Source organism: Macrotis lagotis, chromosome 1, assembly GCF_037893015.1.
Source record: "Macrotis lagotis isolate mMagLag1 chromosome 1, bilby.v1.9.chrom.fasta, whole genome shotgun sequence".
In the NCBI taxonomy this organism is placed as follows: domain Eukaryota; kingdom Metazoa; phylum Chordata; class Mammalia; order Peramelemorphia; family Peramelidae; genus Macrotis; species Macrotis lagotis.
This window is the reverse complement of record NC_133658.1, coordinates 38,396,047-38,413,656: the sequence shown is the minus strand read 5'-3', so window position 1 is coordinate 38,413,656 and position 17,610 is coordinate 38,396,047. Positions and strand designations below refer to the sequence as shown.

At 37.6% G+C, this 17,610-nt stretch overlaps 1 protein-coding gene across 2 annotated transcripts in view; it reads left to right on the top strand.

Annotated features, from left to right (window-relative positions):
- LOC141495988 (uncharacterized) overlaps positions 1-17,610 on the top strand; it is a 44,139-nt gene that overhangs the window by 10,240 nt on the left and 16,289 nt on the right. For both annotated transcript variants that reach the window (XM_074197958.1, XM_074197950.1), the window contains exons 4-5: positions 4,410-4,536; positions 5,088-5,186. In XM_074197958.1, coding sequence (XP_074054059.1) covers positions 4,410-4,536; positions 5,088-5,186 — 226 coding nt within the window. The remainder of the gene's footprint in view (positions 1-4,409; positions 4,537-5,087; positions 5,187-17,610) is intronic.

Below are 17,610 nucleotides of genomic sequence, written 5' to 3'. Positions count from 1 at the left end.
ACCAGTCTTTTCCTGTTTGAAATATGGAGCTTTATCTTTTGCTGTTTCTATATCCCAGACCTTAGTGCAGGACTTAATAAATGCCTGTTAACTAATGGCTAATGGAGAGCACTTTGTCTAGGACCTCTCGGCTCCCTGAAGAAAGTATTCTCAGCTTAGTTTAGATGAAAAGATGCAAAAAGCATTTATTGGGTCCAAGCTATGTGCAAGGATTTGGCTCAGAAATATGAAGAAAATACAGTCCATTCCCTCAAGACACAACTTTTTTTTAAAGAAAGAATTAGTTCTCTGTCTTGTAGGTACAAGATTGCCAGAAACAACTTTTTATTACCATTAGATTGATTTAAATTTGAACATTGTTCAACTTATGAGGAGTTATGTCCAAATTCATTTAGTCTGCTCATACTCTCAGACATTCCTCTAACATCTGTCATTTTGGGGGGCACTCCTAAAGCATTCCTTGACAATGGACAAAAAATTCCACAAGATAACTCAGACAACATTAATTGAACATGGTACTTCAGTGAACAGGACCATAGTTTCCTGTCTTGTCACTCTTAGGGAATCATTTTCTTAAAACCAGTCAGTCCTTATTTTACTCCTCTCTTCATGTTTTTCACCATCCTTCCTATGTTCTTTTTATTGCAGTGACTGAGTATTACAGCATATGCTGGTTTAATTAGGAGATTGTTTATCATAGTCTTTCTCTGCCTCCTAATCCTCTAATAACATGTTTGTCCAGGAGAGCTACACAGACAGACATATATCCCTATACACACACACTCTCTCTCTCTCTCCTTTCCTCACTTAACAGTCATCAACAGATTTCAGGATACAAATAACAAAAGAAAGATTTTCTAAGAGAAGATGAACTAATGGTGTAGTAGGAAGTATATTTCTAAGTTAAATTTTCTGGCCATACTTAACCATTTTTCCCAACCATTATTAAGCAATGATTTCTTCCCTCTTTAGGCACTTGGATCACTTTCACAATGCAGTACTATTTTATTTTTATGTAATTGATTATAGACAAAACCCAAAACATACACAAAATCATTTAAACAATTTATAATAATATACATTTAAATGTGAATTTCACTATTTAAAATATTGATTGATTAAATCATTCTCATTGCTATATATTTTTGCGTATTCTTTGACTTTTATGTAATTGTATTCAGTGTCTGCTTTGCCCTTCTGGCTTGGCAGTCTTCATTTTAGAGTCATCTTTCCAGATTCCTTATTATTTTATCATTTTCAATTATAACTGTAGCAGTGTTATAAAACATTAATTATTCAGTTATTCTTCAATTGTTGTTCATTTCTATTGTTGCCGTTTCCTTTTTTCTTGAACACTAAACTTCAATCTACAATTCCATAATGTTCCCTATATTAATAAAATTATATGATGTGCCTTAAATAAATTGAAAAAAATTAAATAATTGGAGGGATAGTCATTGCTCATGACTAGGTTGTATGTTGTAGTAATATGACCATTGGCGTGACAGTGTGATAAAATATGACAACATTTCTGTCTAAATCATCTCAGTTGAGCCAGTGCTAGATCTAAGCAACCAGATTCATTTGGAGGAGCAAAAATTCTAGAACACTGAGAGAAATAATGAGAGATGTAGGAATTCAGGGGATAGCTTGCCCCAGCTTAAATTATATCTTAAAGCAATAACTTTATGTATTTAATTCAATTCTGAGTTTCTTCTTCCTATCTATTTTTCTATAGGACCAAGTAGTTTTGATAACTTTTAGTCATGTCTTAAAGTCTACCTTATCTTTTTTAAAAAATAAATTGTAAGTGAAATTTTTAAAAATATCTTTTCTTGATCTTTATTTGCATATATACAACTACAAATGATTTTTGTATATATAACTAATATCTCCCTAAACTAATCTTAAACTTTTATGGAGAAGGTTGGATTTTCAGGGTTATTTTCATGCTGTTAATTTGGTGTCACCATACTATCATGTGAAGATGGAAGATAGTATCTGAATCTCCAATTCAGAAAAGATTTAGGCATTAAAAGTGGGAAATCAGTGAAAGAAAGGGCAGTGATTTGGCTGTCACCTTTTCCTACAGAAAATCAGCAGTGGCAAAGCTGTCACCCCAGAGAGGAGGGGAGCACCTAGAAACCATTTTAGCCATTGCCATCTTAATTTGAATTTCCTCACCATGCTGAGAAGCAAGGCTACCTTCGAATAGAAGTAGAATGAGAAAAGGAGGTAGGCCAGTCCCGAGCAAGTGGAGAGAATGAGTGTGTAAACAGGGCTTTGTGGAGTAATGAAGACCTGGGAGAGTGGGCAGGCTTTGTGGAAAGAGCTGGTGGGGAAGCCTGGCTCTTAGCGTAGATACTTAACACATTTTTGTGGATTGATTGATGAGATGATGTGGGTGGGTTCTGAATTACACTGTTGAGGAAGTCCTCACATGAATGGGATCATCTGTTGAGACTGTTAGGGAGGCTTTTTGTTGTCATGCTATGATTACCTATGTTTTCAATATTGTACCAACAGTCCAGTAACTGTCAGGAATTAAAAGGGCTTTTAAGAAGTTTATATTTAGAATTTGGATACCAAGTTGGAGATGTCCAGTTCAGTCCACATTTATTAAGCCTCCCTTATGGGCCCAAATATCTACTGTTCATAGGAGAGAGAGTATTTTGGCAGCTTGGTAACTCTAGGTGGATAGAATACTGGGCCTGGGAGTCAGAAAGACCTGAATTCAAATTAGGCCTTTGATACTTGAGTCATGTGACCCTGGGCAAGTCACTTCACCTTGTTTGCCTCAGTTTCCTCATCTGTAAAATGAGCTGAAGAAGGAATAGCAAACCCCTCCAAGTATCTCTACCAAGAAAACCCCAAATGGGGTCATGAAAAATCATGCATGACTGAAAAATGACTCAATAAATATTATGGGCAAGGTGGTGTGCTTGGAAGATTGGCAATGACAGTGTGGGAGGGCCAGATTGTTGGTGCTGAAACTGGAACATCAGGTAGATCAGCACAGCAGGTAAAAGACATTTATTATATATGGACTCTGTCTCCAGTACTGTATTGAGCAAGAAGAGTTGGAGGCCCCAGCTCTCCAGGAGCTCTTACTCATGAGGGAAAGGTTTGTGAAAGCAGTTCATCTGTGGAAGGTACAGCTCCAACCCCCCCTCCCCCAGTCCTGCAGAGGGCAGCCAGGGCAGGACCTGGCACTTCCATCTCAGAATGAGTAAACTGTGATTGAAGGAAGGGAGAAGGGAATAAGGGAGGAGAGTGCCTGCAGGTGGCACCTCAAGGAGGGGCACTCCTGAGACTGGCAGCCAGTTTCCTCCCCCACCCCACCCCCCAAATACTTGGGGTATTGGGGGAGTAGAGGGAGTGCTCAGATTGAAGTCAGTCTTTGCATAGGGGTGACATGCTGTTATATTGAAGAAATGACCTTCAGGAGGGAGGGGCTAGAGCAAGCTGAATGGGGAGGTGGTCATAGGCAAGTCCAAGAAAGCGTGGCCTCTATTCAAGGGAGAAGGTGCAGAGAGGAAGATTTTTCTCTAGAGATACTGGAACCTGGTGAAAGGTGTAGTGGACACACAGTCAGGAGGAACATGGGAGCGAATCCACCATGGACACTCACCAGAAGACAGGATCCAGAGGTGGTGGTCAGACTGCGGCTCTGTCGAGGGCTTCCCTTATTCCAATGAGAGGAAGGGTGGAACTGGGTGACCCAGAAGCTGTGAATTGCCATGAGTGGAGGCAGGAACAAGTAAATGAAGAGAGACTGGCTGACTAGAAGGAAATGGCGTCACCAGCTTGGGACGATAGCTCTGGGGCATGGCCTTTGTTCTGCTGCAGTATTCTCTGCACCATCACTTCTTGATTGACCTCGATGAATTCTGCCCTGTATCTCAGCCTCCCTAGGAGGGAAGAGCTTGTTGTGGGGTTGGAAATTATGGAGTTGTTCCCTTCCCCAATACTCTAGTCAGGAATGCCATTGGTAGAGCTTGCTCCATACATAACTGAACACAAAGGACACAGCTGAGTTACATTAGTGAATGGAGCAAGTGGGGAAAGGAAGTCTGCCCCATGTGGGGGGGGGGCATAGCAATGAGTGATTGATGGGATCTACCTAATTAGGAAGTATTGATGTTGAAGAGTAACAGGTGCACTTCCTTTGGGGCTCAGTACCAGAAATGATGTATGTATCTGATCTTGGAAAGTAAAAGCTATTATTTACAATCCCATATGAAATGAGGAACCTTGTAAGAAGCTTGTTAAGCAGTGTTTAACAGGAAGGACTTCATCCCCTTAAATATTTTGAGAACCACTCCCTCTTTGTTTGCTAGCCTCATGCCTCCTCCATGCTCCTAGTGAGCAATGATCTCTGGGTGACTGCCTGGTTTTGGATGTTTCAGAAATTGCTGACGTTCCAAGATGTGGCTGTGGACTTCACCCGGGAGGAATGGGGGCTGTTGGAGCCAGCTCAGAAGGACCTCTTCAGGGACGTGATGCTGGAGAGCTATGAGAACTTTGTGTCCCTGGGTAAGAATGGGTATTCCCAGTCAGTCATCTGGCCATTAGCTTGTTGGTCCATCCTCCTTTAAAGTTGTGGGACATCTGAGGAGCTCTACTTTTGTTGGGTGTGTAGGGCCATTCTTTAAAAAAGCTCCTAAATCCTCTGGTGATAAAACGTGGTGCTTCTTCTGCCTCATCCCCGGTGGGAGGTCCTTGGCTTGTGCTGGAATTCAACTTCTTGACTGTGCTGCTTCAAGTGGCTCTAGTTTTCCTCCTGTCTGTTCATCCAAGTCAAAGACTGCACTCAGGTCCTAGGGAACTTAAAGACAAAAAAAAAACAAGCCTGTCCTCTTTAGCACAGAGAGTGTTAAAATGAATATATTTTCTCTGAACCTAAATCATACCCTCCCACCCCACTCTCATCTTCCCCACTTGACAGGACCACAAAGCAGAGTAATAATCTTCTAAGGTCTTTCTTGTTACACCATTTAATTATTCCTTAAAGAGAAAGAGGCTAAGGTTGACTTCCACAATTGTTTCGATCCTTAGCACTTTTCCAATTGTTTCCCCATGAGCAGGGCTTCCAGATTCCAAAGAAGATGTGATCCCCCAGTTGGAGAAGACAGAAGAACCAGGGCCACCTGAAGGAGAAGTCATCCCAGGAAATGCTTATACAGGTGAGTGAGTAAAACCCAGACAGGTGGACAGGCTGGCGAGTTGCAGCCTAACTGCTTGGTAAGAGCAGATTACCCTGGAGTGTTGGGCTTCAGCCTCTGCCCTAACGACCTCTGGAGAAGGAGTGGTTTCTTAGGATCCCCTCTTTAACTTGCCAAAATCCTCATCTCTCTGTCCTCATTCCTCCAGTCTTAGGGAAAGAAATGTTCATCCTTTTGTCAAAGGGATACTTCCCTTCTTGTCTTGAGCCCCAACCTTTCTTGTTTTCTCTTTTCTTGTATTCTTCTTCATTTCCTTTTCAAAGATTCCTGTTTTCTACTCTCAGGTATACATCAATTTATTTAATAAGCAAACCTTTGCTTATTCCTGAAGTTTATTTTGTCTGCCTTACAGTTCATCTCTGGCCACTGTCAAAATCTTCAAATACAGATAGTTTTTGCTTTATGAATCAGCACAGGGAAATTCAAGCTGTATCTCACTCTCAACATTAGGGAAAAGAGCTTGTTGTGGGGGCTGGAAATTAAGGAATTTCTTTATCCCTGTTACCCCATGTCCAGCCAGTATTGCAAATGTCCCCACCAAAAATTAATAGGTTTTAGTGAATTTTGCTGCATACATGCTTGAAAGCAGAGGAAAAGTGAGGCCTTGATTTATTTGTAATAAGTTGGTTAGCAGTGATAAACACTCATCCTTGGACTTTCTCTCTTTGAGACCAGTACCTAGTGTTGCCTCTCTTCCTGCCACCCAAATTCAAGGGTTTGTTCCTTAAGTTGTTTTTCACCTGTTTGTAGTATCACACAAGGTTTAGTAACCAGTGCTGATCTATTCTGGGAACATTGAAGAGAGGATTTCAGTTGGGTACAGATTCTGCTTGATATCTTCTGGGGCCCCTTCTGGTGCTGAGATTTGGTGATGCCTGTCTGTGTAATGTACTATGATGTAGAAAATAATTGTAGCACATTCAAGAGGTGACTAGAATGGGGAAAGGAATGGAGATTATATCAATCATGGACTGGCTAGTTTAGCTAGCCAGTTAAAACCTATTGAGAAGAAGAGTTGAGAGGAGATGTGGTAACTATCTCTAAACATTTGAAAGGTATGTTGTATGGAAACAGGATTGATTGGTCTCTGAAAGAAAAACTAGGAAGTTTTGATGTTGAAAAAACTCACTCTGTGGTGTCTGCAGGTGGAGTGGTGAAGCTGCCTTCAAGAGAGCCAATAGTTCTTCCTTAGTGGAGGTCTTGAGCTTATTGGGGGTGTTGTGGACTGTGGAATCTTGGTCATGGACAAGGCAAGTACTTGAGGCAAGAGTACACGTCCAGCAGCCAGCTTTGTGAAAGTAAACTGGACTGCTGGTAGCGCTGTGCTCTCCCTTGCCTGGCTCCTTGTCAAGTCTACCTTAGCAAGGATTTTATTCTGCCTTGGACTGGGCAAGATGACCTCTTATCGTGTGTAAAGTAAGTAGCTCACAGTCTGCCAAAGACTCTGGGAACTGGTGTTACTCTACTAGTTCTTCCACCTCTGTGCTCTTCATTGTCTCTTTTGTCCTCCAAACCATTTGCCATAAATGGTGAGCATTCCTTTAACCTCTGGATTTATTCTGTGACTATTTTCTCTCCTGGAAGATCACTCAGGTTTGAGACTTTTCTTCTTATTCACTCTGCATCCTTTTCCTTAGTAATTTCATCACTCAGTGATGTCAAGATCCTATCAATGTAGATCATTGCCAAGTCCACAGATCCTTTCCTCAGATCTTTCTTAACTCTGATCCGTCTGTGCCTGCCTGCTTTTGTCTTCAGGTGACCCTCATTGAAACTTGAGTAGATCTCCCCTTGAGTGGCAAAACCTGGGGGGTGAGGGTAACTAAGTGTTCTTTCTTGTTTCAAACTCTTGATTTATATTCATGTTGTCTCCTCAAGGCAGAACGAAAGCTCTGGCTCAGAGATGGTTTCTTGTCCTCTTGTTTTCCTCTGAGTGCCTTGAAAATGATGAACACTTAATATAAATTCATTATATCAGATCAGGTGATCAAGAAATCATTTATCTAGACACAGGTACACGTTTTCAAGGTACCTTTTGGATTTTCATAGGCAGACTGGGGGAAACATCAAGGGCTAGGTGGAAGAGTATCCTCACTGGAGTGAGAGTTGGGTTAAGGCCTTACATGTCTTCCTGAAGAGAAGTGAGGGGAATGCAGGCCGTGAGTAGGAAAATCTGTGATGGAATGCATATTTTAGAAAAATTAATCAGTTTTGTAGAAAATTGTTTAAACTTTTTTTTTTTTAGTTTTTGCAAGGCAGTGAGGTTAAGTGACTTGCCCAAGGTCACACACCTAGGTAATTATTAATTATCTGAGGCTGGATTTGAACTCAGATCCTCCTGACTCCAGGGCTGGTACTCTATTCACTGTACCACCTAGCTGCCCCTAAAGTCTCATTTCTTTTCTTTTTTTTTTTTTTTTTTGGCAAGGCAATGGGGTTAAATGACTTCCCCAAGATCACACAACTAAGGAAGTATTAAGTGTCTGAGATTGGATTTGAACTGATTCCAAGACCATTGCTTTATCTACTTCACAACCTAGCTGCCCCCTGGAAAATGGTTAGAAGAAATAATTGGGATGCTTCATTAATTCATTGTGAAATGATGGAAGCCTGGTTTTGGGATCCCTCCTTCTTTCCTCTAATCTTTCTTTATCTTATGACATTTTCCCTATTCCTCATCTTAAGTCAACACTATAGTGATCTTGTCTGTCTGCTAACCACACTTGGGGATGAGTTCTGCTCATGCTCTTTGCTTTCTGTTCAGATTTTTAAAAAATTCTTTGAACTTTAAAAAATTTTTATTTAAGGCAGTAGGATTAAGTGACTTGCCCAATGTCTCACAGCTAGGGAATTATTAAGTGTCTGAGGCCTGATTTGAACTTGGGTCTTATTGACTCCAGGGCTGGTGCTCTAACCACTGTGCAACCTAGCTGCTCTCTGTTCAGATTTTTTTTTTTTAAATTTAGTTGTTTGGGTTTTTTTTTTTTTTTTAGTTTTTTTGCAAGGCAGTTGAGTTAAGTGCTTTGCCCAAGGCCACACAGCTAGGTAATTATTAAGTGTCTGAGGTCAGCTTTGAACTCAGGTACTCCTGACTCCAGGGCTGGTGCTCTATCCACTGTGCCACCTAGCCACCCCCTCTGTTCAGATTTTAATTGTGTTTTGATGGCTTTCAAAATCATCCCAACTTTGTATCTAAATTAGAAAAATTGTGTCTTTCCCTCCCACTGGCAATAAGGGAGCTTATTCTCTTCCTAGCCTGTAAAGATATTGCACAACTGGAACATTCTTGAAGAAATATAGTAACAAGCTGGTAATTCTTCATCTTTGTCATTGCCTGGCAAGTATTTGAATATAATTGTTGTCTTGCCATCCCTTTGTCTAATTCTCTGTAATCTCAGCACTCACAGCTCCTTTAACCAATCCTTCTTTGGCATGAATCTGAGCTGCTTTACCTTCCAAGCTGCCTGTCTTCTTGTCTGCATCCTCCACCTTAGTGACTTTCTTCTTGAACTGTCTCCAGAACTCACCAGAGCTTCCTGGACCTATTCTTGTTTAGGCGATAGTCTCACAAAGCTGTAATCTTTTGTATTCTGCAGGCCACGTCTCTGCCTGCAGCCAGCTATTTGGGATTGTCATAGCATGCTTGCAGAGCTCTCAACTTCCCATCTCTTTTCCCAAGGAACTCCATCTGTATTTAAAAATTAATTTTTTAAAAACTATAATTTCAATTTTATCAGGTTGAATCCAACGTTCTAGCCTGGCAAGGATTTGTCTTTTGATCCTGCCTATCTTGTGATGTCTTGAGTCTCTCTTCCAGCTTTGTGTTACCTGCAGCTGTGGTAAGCATCCTATCTGCCCCTTCATGTAAACCATTAATAGCCCAGGGCCCCAGACAGAGCCAGAAGACACTGCTATAGCAGTAGTCTCCAGACTTTTAAAATTGTATACTAACCACTCTGTTAAGTAAAAAAAAAAGTTCTGAACATATTCCCCCCAAATACATGTCTAGTTATTTCTGTGTAAATTATATACATGTACTACTATACCAGTATGTCATGTGCATTATAAAGCATATATGAAAAAAATAATATTTTAAAGCAATTTTATTAATAATGTTTTAGTAGGAAAAGCATTGTGATTGAATATGACTCATTTGTTTTGAAAATCTTATTTTTAAGCACTTCATGATAAGCCTGTTTGAAGATTTGATTCTAAGTTCAACTGTCAGAGTTGAAAAAGATACTTCCTCTGTAATAGAAAAAGAATTCCTATTCAAAGTATTACAAAATGCATAAAATATTTGGGAGTCATAGATACCTTACCAAACGTTCCTTAAAGAAAGAATAAATTAAATAACTAGAGGAATAGTCCAGTGGTTATGGCTGGGCTGTGTCAATATAATAAAAGTGAAAAATGCTACCAAATTTATTTGTAGACTTGGGGATATACTAATCAGACTACTGAAATAGCTCAACAAAATAGCAGATTTTAATTAGAGGGAAAAAAATCTAGAATCTTGAAAAGATAATAATAATAAAAAAGGTAAGAATGAAGAGTGGTTAGAACTTTCAAGTCTCATAAAGCACAAATCATCAAGATCATTTGGTACTTGTTAAAAAAAATATGGGAAAAAAAGATCAATAGAAAAGACTAATTAAGGAAGACTCAGAAATAATGGAACTAAAACCAAGTGTCAATCAACCCTTACTTGGTAAAGAACTCTGTGGTTGATATGAACTGCTGGAAAAACTGGAAAGCATTCTGGCAGAGATTAGATTGAGAGCATTAACTTAGACCCTATTCCACAAAGTGGATCAATTATAACATAAAAAACATTTGGAAGAGAAGACACGTTTACCCCATGAATGGGGGATGAATTCTAATTAAACAAGTATCTCTCAGATAAAGGGATATTGACGATTTTTATGTATGTATTTTCAATTCTGCAATTTTGTTAAATTTGTTGTTTCAATCCACTTTTTAATGAACTCTCTAAGGTTTTCTAAATAAATTATATCATCTGTGAAAAGTTTTGTTTCCTGGGGCAGCCAGATGGACTCAGTGGATAGAGTGGAGGACCTGGTTTCAGAAAGATCTGAGTTTCCATTTGACCTCAGATTCTTATTAACTTTGTGACTTCAATACTGCTTGCCTTGGTTTCCTCAATTGTAAAATGAGGATGGTAATATCACTGACCTCTAAAGGTTATTTTGAGTATCAAATGAGATAAATATTCATAAAGGACCTAGCATATAGTCAGTGATTCGTAAATCTTTTTTTCTTCTTTCAGGCCTTCCTTTTTTCCTTCCCTCTCTTCTCTGTCTCCCTCTCTCTTCATGTTCCCTCAATTTTTCTCTCTTCTAGCTAAGGACTATATTAAATAGTAGTGGTGATAATGAGCATCTTTGCCTAACAAAACAAGAGATAGCAACAATTATAAAAGCTAACGGATAATTTTCATTACATGAAATTAAAAAGCTCTTGAAGGAATAAAATTAATGCAACTAAGATAAAAATGTTGACTGGGCACAAAAGTTTGTATCCAGTATCTTTTTTTTTTAAAGTTTTTGCAAGGCAAATGGGATTAAATGGCTTGCCCAAGGCCACACAACTAGGTAATTATTAAGAGTGTGAGGTCAGATTTGAACTCAGGTACTTCTGACTCTAGGGCCAGTGCTCTATCCACTGCGCCACCTAGCCGCCCCATATCCAGTATCTTTGATAAAGGATTGATGTCCATGATATTTAGACTACTAATAATTAAAAAAGAACAAATACTGTTTTCTGGTGCATAAATGGTCAGAAGATATGAATAGATATTTTTCAAAAGAATTGCACCTATTTATAACTATATGAAAAAATACTCTTCATCATTAATAATTTGAGAAATATAAATAATAGCACCAAGATTTCATTCTGTACTCCAGGAAGTTGGCCACCATGACAAGACAGGAATAGTCAGTGTTGGAAGTGTTGTGAATAGAGCTGTCAATTAGTTCAGATTTTTTTGGAAAACAGTTTAGAATTTTGGAGGAAAGGTGCCAAAACGTCTATACCTTTTGACTCAGAGATTCCACTACTAAGTATTTACTCTAAGACATCATCAACAAAAAGAAAGATCTGTCTCCATCAAAATATTTATAGAAGCACTATTATGGTAACAAGATAGCCATGATAATCAAATCATAGTTTATGAATATAATGAATCCTGTGTTTTCTGATGAACTTGATGAATTCAGAGAAGCATGAATTAATACTATAAACTGATGCAAAAATGAGTTTAGCAAAGCTAGGAAAAACAGGATATACAGGTAACATACTAGTGTATATGAAAGGAACAAGCATCATTAAGCAATTAAAATATTGAAATAGAATGTTGCAAAAATAAAATCCCCATAAGAAGATAAATGAGAAGAAACTTCTCCCAGCTCCTTACAGAGGTGAGGATCTGTGGCTCTATAAAATAATATAAATAAAATTATTTCAACATATTGATTTGTTTTGCTGAATTTTTTCTGTTATTTCCCTTTTTTATTTTATTTTTATTTATTTTTTAGGTTTTTCTAAGGCAAATAGGGTTAAGTGGCTTGCCCAAGGCCACACAGCTAGGTAATTATTAAGTGTCTGAGACTGGATTTGAACCCAGGTACTCCTGACTCCAGGGCCAGTGCTTTATCCACTGTGCCACCTAGCTGCCCCTATTTCCCTTTTTTAAAAAAAAATCTTTGTTATGGCCTTCTGGGAGGGTGAAAGGGAAGAATAGGGGAAAATGTAGAAAATATCAAAAATATAAATTGTTGCAAATATAAAAGTGCATTATTGATTGCACTTCATCATGATGCTCATTTTTTTTACCCCTATTCATCAGTTATTCAAAGACTTTTTAAATTTAATTTATTATCCAAGCTAGGATAAATTTGCATCTCTCTTAAAAATTATTCAAAAATTACATTATTGTATTTTTAAACGAATTCAAAACTCTCTGAAACGCTTAATTTAAATAAGGTTTTTACTTAGGAACTTTTTATAGCTTTTGTAATTATGAAAAAAGTAAGAAAGAAAAAGTTCTATCAAATTAAAAGACTTCAGAAAAACTTTACAGTGTATGCAGTATCACACACTCATAGTCAACCCCCCCCTCCCCCACTTCTATGAATTAGCTAAGGGAGGTCTCTTCTAGAATCTCTAATTTGGGTCACATTTGGAAATTATAATTTCAGGCCATTGAATTCTGATTATTGGTTGTTATTTTTTCCATTTCCATTTATTGTCATTCTGAATATTGTTTTTGTAGTTTTGCTTACTTCACTATATCAATTCATGAGTCCATGTTTCCTTGGATTTGTTATTTCTTATAGTATATCAGTAGTCCATTATATTCATCAGTCTGTAAATAAGCATTTATCTCATGTGGATTATACTCCAGGTGCTAGGCTAAGCAATGAGGATAAAAAAGAAAGGCAGAATAGCACCTATTTTAGAGACATTTACATTCTAATTGTAGAGACAATATATAAATCATTAGAGAACATGCAAGATATATACAGGGTGGATATAAGTAAACTCGGAGGGGAAGGTTATGCTTTAGCTAAGTCATGAGGGAAGCTAAAACAGATGCAGAGGCCATCCAAGATGGCACAGATGAGGAACTGACCAATAGACTAGTGTGATTGGACTGCAAGGGTAGGGAGAGAGACCAGCTTGTGAAGAGCTGTTGGTGTGTAAATGCAAACCATATGACTTTGTATTTGATCCTGGAGGTAATATGGGCCCAGTGGAGCTCTTTGGGCAGCATGTGTGTGTGTGTGTTTATGATATGGTGAGACCTAATATCGTCTTCATAGGTGATTAGAGGATATATGGGATTAGGGAGGGACGTGAGACAGGTAGACTAGTTAGAAAATTATTGAAATAGTCCAGATGAGAAGAGTATGTGAGGGGAAAGAAGGGTACATAAAGACAAGAAAACACTGAGATTTGCCAGTGATATAACCTGTGTGACTGGGAGATGTCCTTCACAGGAAGTTCAGAAGGAAAAGTGTGTGTGTGTGTGTGTGTGTGTGTGTGTGTGAGAGAGAGAGAGAGAGAGAGAGAGAGAGAGAGCGCGAGCGAGAGAGTGTGTGTGTGTGGTTTTTAATTTTTTCGAAGGAAGAGAAGAATTCAGTTTCCAAAGTGTTTGATATTTCTGCAGGAGTAGTACCAAATTCAAATAGAAATGGGGACCAGTAACCTATAATAAGGATCCATGTGTACTCTGTATTGACTTGGTTTTTAAATTTAATGTTATCTTTCCTTTATTGTATTTTTATTAATTTTGGTAAATATTTACCAATTATATTTTAATCTGGTTCAGGCTTGACAGTTCTCTATAGGATATCCAGTTTGAGATGCTTGAGTAACAATTGGTGATGTTTAACTATTCAGAAGAGAAATTAAGGCTATATGTATGTTTGGGTGCCACCAGTATGGTGAAATTTCCAAGTGAGGGAAAAAAAAGATTGTCTTTGACAGAGCCTTGGGTGATACATACGATTGATAGTGTTGCATCCATGAAAAACCAGCAGATTTGCATAGATAGTAGCAGGTCCAGGAGAGAGCAGTAATACAGAGAAGATTACAGTCAGTTCTAAAAGGTGACATAAGTGTTCCCAAATAGTGATATGTTAATGTCAAATAGTACAGTAAAAACCACAGAATTTATAGGGGAAAATGAGTTAGGCAGCAACACTCAAAAATGTCATCAGTGATACATTAAAAAAAAAGAGGAACTTAAAAAATGGTGGCAAAGTTTTACAAATGTTAGATGGTTAAGAAATATGTAAATCTAATACTAAATAGTGACTATCCTCAACCTCAGGCTGATGTTTATCTTGGGACTGGAGAGCATCTGAATTGGGCAAAGTCTCTATGGGTTAGGGACCTTGACTCTGGTGGAAGCTCTAAAGGGGGTAGTTTGAGAGCTGACTCTAGCTCCTGCTATACTTGAAGATCTATGATAAACATTGTACTTGGAAAAAAAGATCTGCCATTTGCTTGTGGAAGTGGCTTGGAATTACCGAGAAGTCATGTGGTTTTCCTTCTTGATGTTTCTTTAATTGTGGTTATACCAACTTGAATTTGCATTATGCTCAAAATGTTCCTTAATATCTTGATTGTTAGGAAAAAATTCTCTTTGTTATAGTAGAATTGAGAATTATCTGATGTGAGAAAATGATCAACAGTATCAAATACAGCAGAGGTCAAAAAGGATGGATCACATCTGACAATGGAGTGATCACTAGAGACTTTGGAGAGGGAAGTTTTAAGTGGATTGATGAAATGGGATCTCCAGATTACAAAGGGTTTGGAAAGGAAGTAGAGGAAAAATAGACAACTTTTCTAAAGCAGTTTAGCCACAAAGGAAAGGATAAGTAGAGGACTCTATGGGCGGGTTATGTGTGGATGGAGAAGGGATTTTTAAGAATGGAAATGATAAGAATGAGTTTAAAGGGATTAGGGTGATGTTTGTTCTTTGTTCTCTACATGGGTTGGGGGGGGATTTGATGCCATGACATGCAAGTGAATTGGATTTGAGTGAGAAGAGCTGTGCTATGTTACCAACCTCAGTTTCTCCCCTGGAGTCATCTGGGTCCAGTGGCCAGATATGAATCAGGACGGACTAGAGCTGACTGAATGCCAGGGAATCAGGGTTAAGTGATTTGCCCAAGGGCATACAGCTAGTAAGTGTCATGTGTCTGAGTCTCTGAACTCAGGTCTTCCTGACTTCAGGGCTGGTGCTCTATCAACTATACCATCTAGGAAGTAGGGAGAGCACAATTGATAGGTAGTCAATATAAGAGAAAGAATGGATAGAATAGGTGTTATATACCCCTGATCATTTGACAAAGATACTGAGTGAAGCAACTAATGGCAATATATATATTAAATAATGCGGTGGGATTCAGGAGGTTGAAAGAAGCATTTATATAGGCAAAAGAACTCTTAGAAGGCCATAGCAAAAGAGCAGATTGTTAATGTAACCACACAATGTGTTTATCTGTTCCATAGTTCATTTGCTACCACCAAAAAAAAAAATGGTATAGAAGTGCTGCTGTAAATATTCTGGTGTATATAGAGCCTGAATTTTGTCAGTGATCTCTTGGAAGAAATACTTGGAAATGGAATATCTGGTTCAAAGGAAATTTTGTATAATACTCAATTCACAGATCCACTAAGCATTATATTAGTGTGCCTGCTTTTTCATAGTCCACTGCACATTGACTTTCTATCTTTTGAAAATCTTTACCAGTTTTTTAATTGAAACCTTAGGATTTATCTTATTAATTGATTTGGAATAATCCTTTATATGATTGTTTACAGAAAAGATTATACATTTATTTAAAGAATTTATCCATTGGGGACTGGTTTTTGGTTTTATGTATTTCTACTGTATTCATATATATATATTCATGTATATATATATATGTATATATATATATATTAGATATTAGTCGCTTAATAGAGATATTTGATACAAAAGTCCATCCCCTCAATAGATCTTCTTATCCTAGTAGTGTTCATTTTTTTCCTTCCATAGCTTTCTGATATCATGCAATCAAAATGATCTGTTTCATTTTTTTGCAATTGTCTATATGCCTTGACTAGTTAGAATTCTCCTTTACCCTCAACAGTTAAAACTTTGTGATATGCTTCTCTTGATTTTTTTTTAATGCTGTGATCTTCAATGGAATGTGGAATAAGCTATTGTTCTAAACCTAATTTCTGCCAAACTACTTTCTAGTATTTCAAATGAGTCATAGCTCCTAGGTAATTTGTGTTTTTAGGTTTATTGAACACTGAGTTATTAATAAGCTCAGTGATTTGTCATCCTTGTCTGTCTTTTACATTGACAATCTTTTTAAATTTTTTAACCAGTACCAGTTGCTCTTTTATTGCATCTTAACAAAACAATTAGATCAAGAAGTGCTATTCCTTCTTCATTTCTACCTTCTTTTGTTATTTTCATTAAAATTCTAAGTCTTTTTGTTCCTACAAATGAATTTTATAATTTTGATTAGATGGTAAAGTAATCCATTGTTATTTTGGTATAGCATTAAGTTTATAAATTAACTTCGATAGTATTTCCAATTTTATTATATATGTTGGCTTTCTGATTTTCAAAAGTATATTCAATTCATTCATCCATCTTCCCTGTTAATACATATTTTACACATTCTTGACAGTGTCTTAAGTTTTCTGGATGAATTCTTGTCAGATTTAATTTTTAACATTTACTTCATAGTATGGCCCATGAAGAACTTATTCAAGGAATAGAGGGGTCACCTTGCTTATTTTCTTATTAGACTGTTATTAAATGAATGAGAGTACTCTTTCCATGATATCTCTTATACCTTTTATGTAACACATATAAATTGATATAGATACTGAGTGAGAAAATTAATATCTTTTTTAAATTTTTTTTTGCTATGCAATGGGGTTAAGTGGCTTGCCCAAGTCCACACAGCTAGGTAATTATTAAGTGTCTGAGGCCAGATTTGAACTCAGGTACTCCTGACTCCAGGGCCGGTGCTCTATCTACTGCGCCACCTAGCAGCCCTGAACATTAATATCAATATGTATATTAAATATTTTTAAAACTAAATAGAAATAGAAATTTTAATATTTCCTTCTTAGAGGCAATATGGTACAATAGATAAAAGAACTTGTTGCTGACCCTGGAAGACCTGGGTTCAGGTTATGTTCCTGGCACATCCTAACTCTGGAACCCTAGCTAGGTTACTTCACCTTTCAGTGGTTTTGGAAGGTTTCAAAGACTAAATTGCAGAGAAGAACTTGCTTTCATTGGTAAAAGACAGGAGTGGATGTGGGGTTCCATATCAGAGAGCTCTTTATACCACTGAAACCATGAGTTCAGCCCCAACTTTATTACCACAATGGACTGTCTTGAACAGCTGTTGGAGTAAGGATACCCCCTTTTGGAGATCTCTGCTCTAGAAAATTGTTTCTTAAGTTGCTAGGAAGACTTTAATTACTATTAGGTTTTGATCAGTCAGTGACTTCTACATCTACCTTTCTGTGCTTTTGTCCATCTTGGCTATAGAGAAAACATAAAAGATTTTATCTTATGCTTTGGGAAAAAAAATTAGGCGAGTTATACTAGTAGTTTCTCTGAACTAATTTTACTTTGGTCCAAACATAATTTTATCCATGTGTAGCTTGCTCCCTAGGAGGAAATTTCTTTTCCCAGTGCAGATTAATAACCGCTATCACTTACAATTTTAGAAAGTTGCTTAGGGCACTGAAATGAGTAACTTGAAACTATGTCATTTTTATTCTGAGGCAGCTTTTTCATCTGCTATGACTCTCACTGAACTAATACAATGAA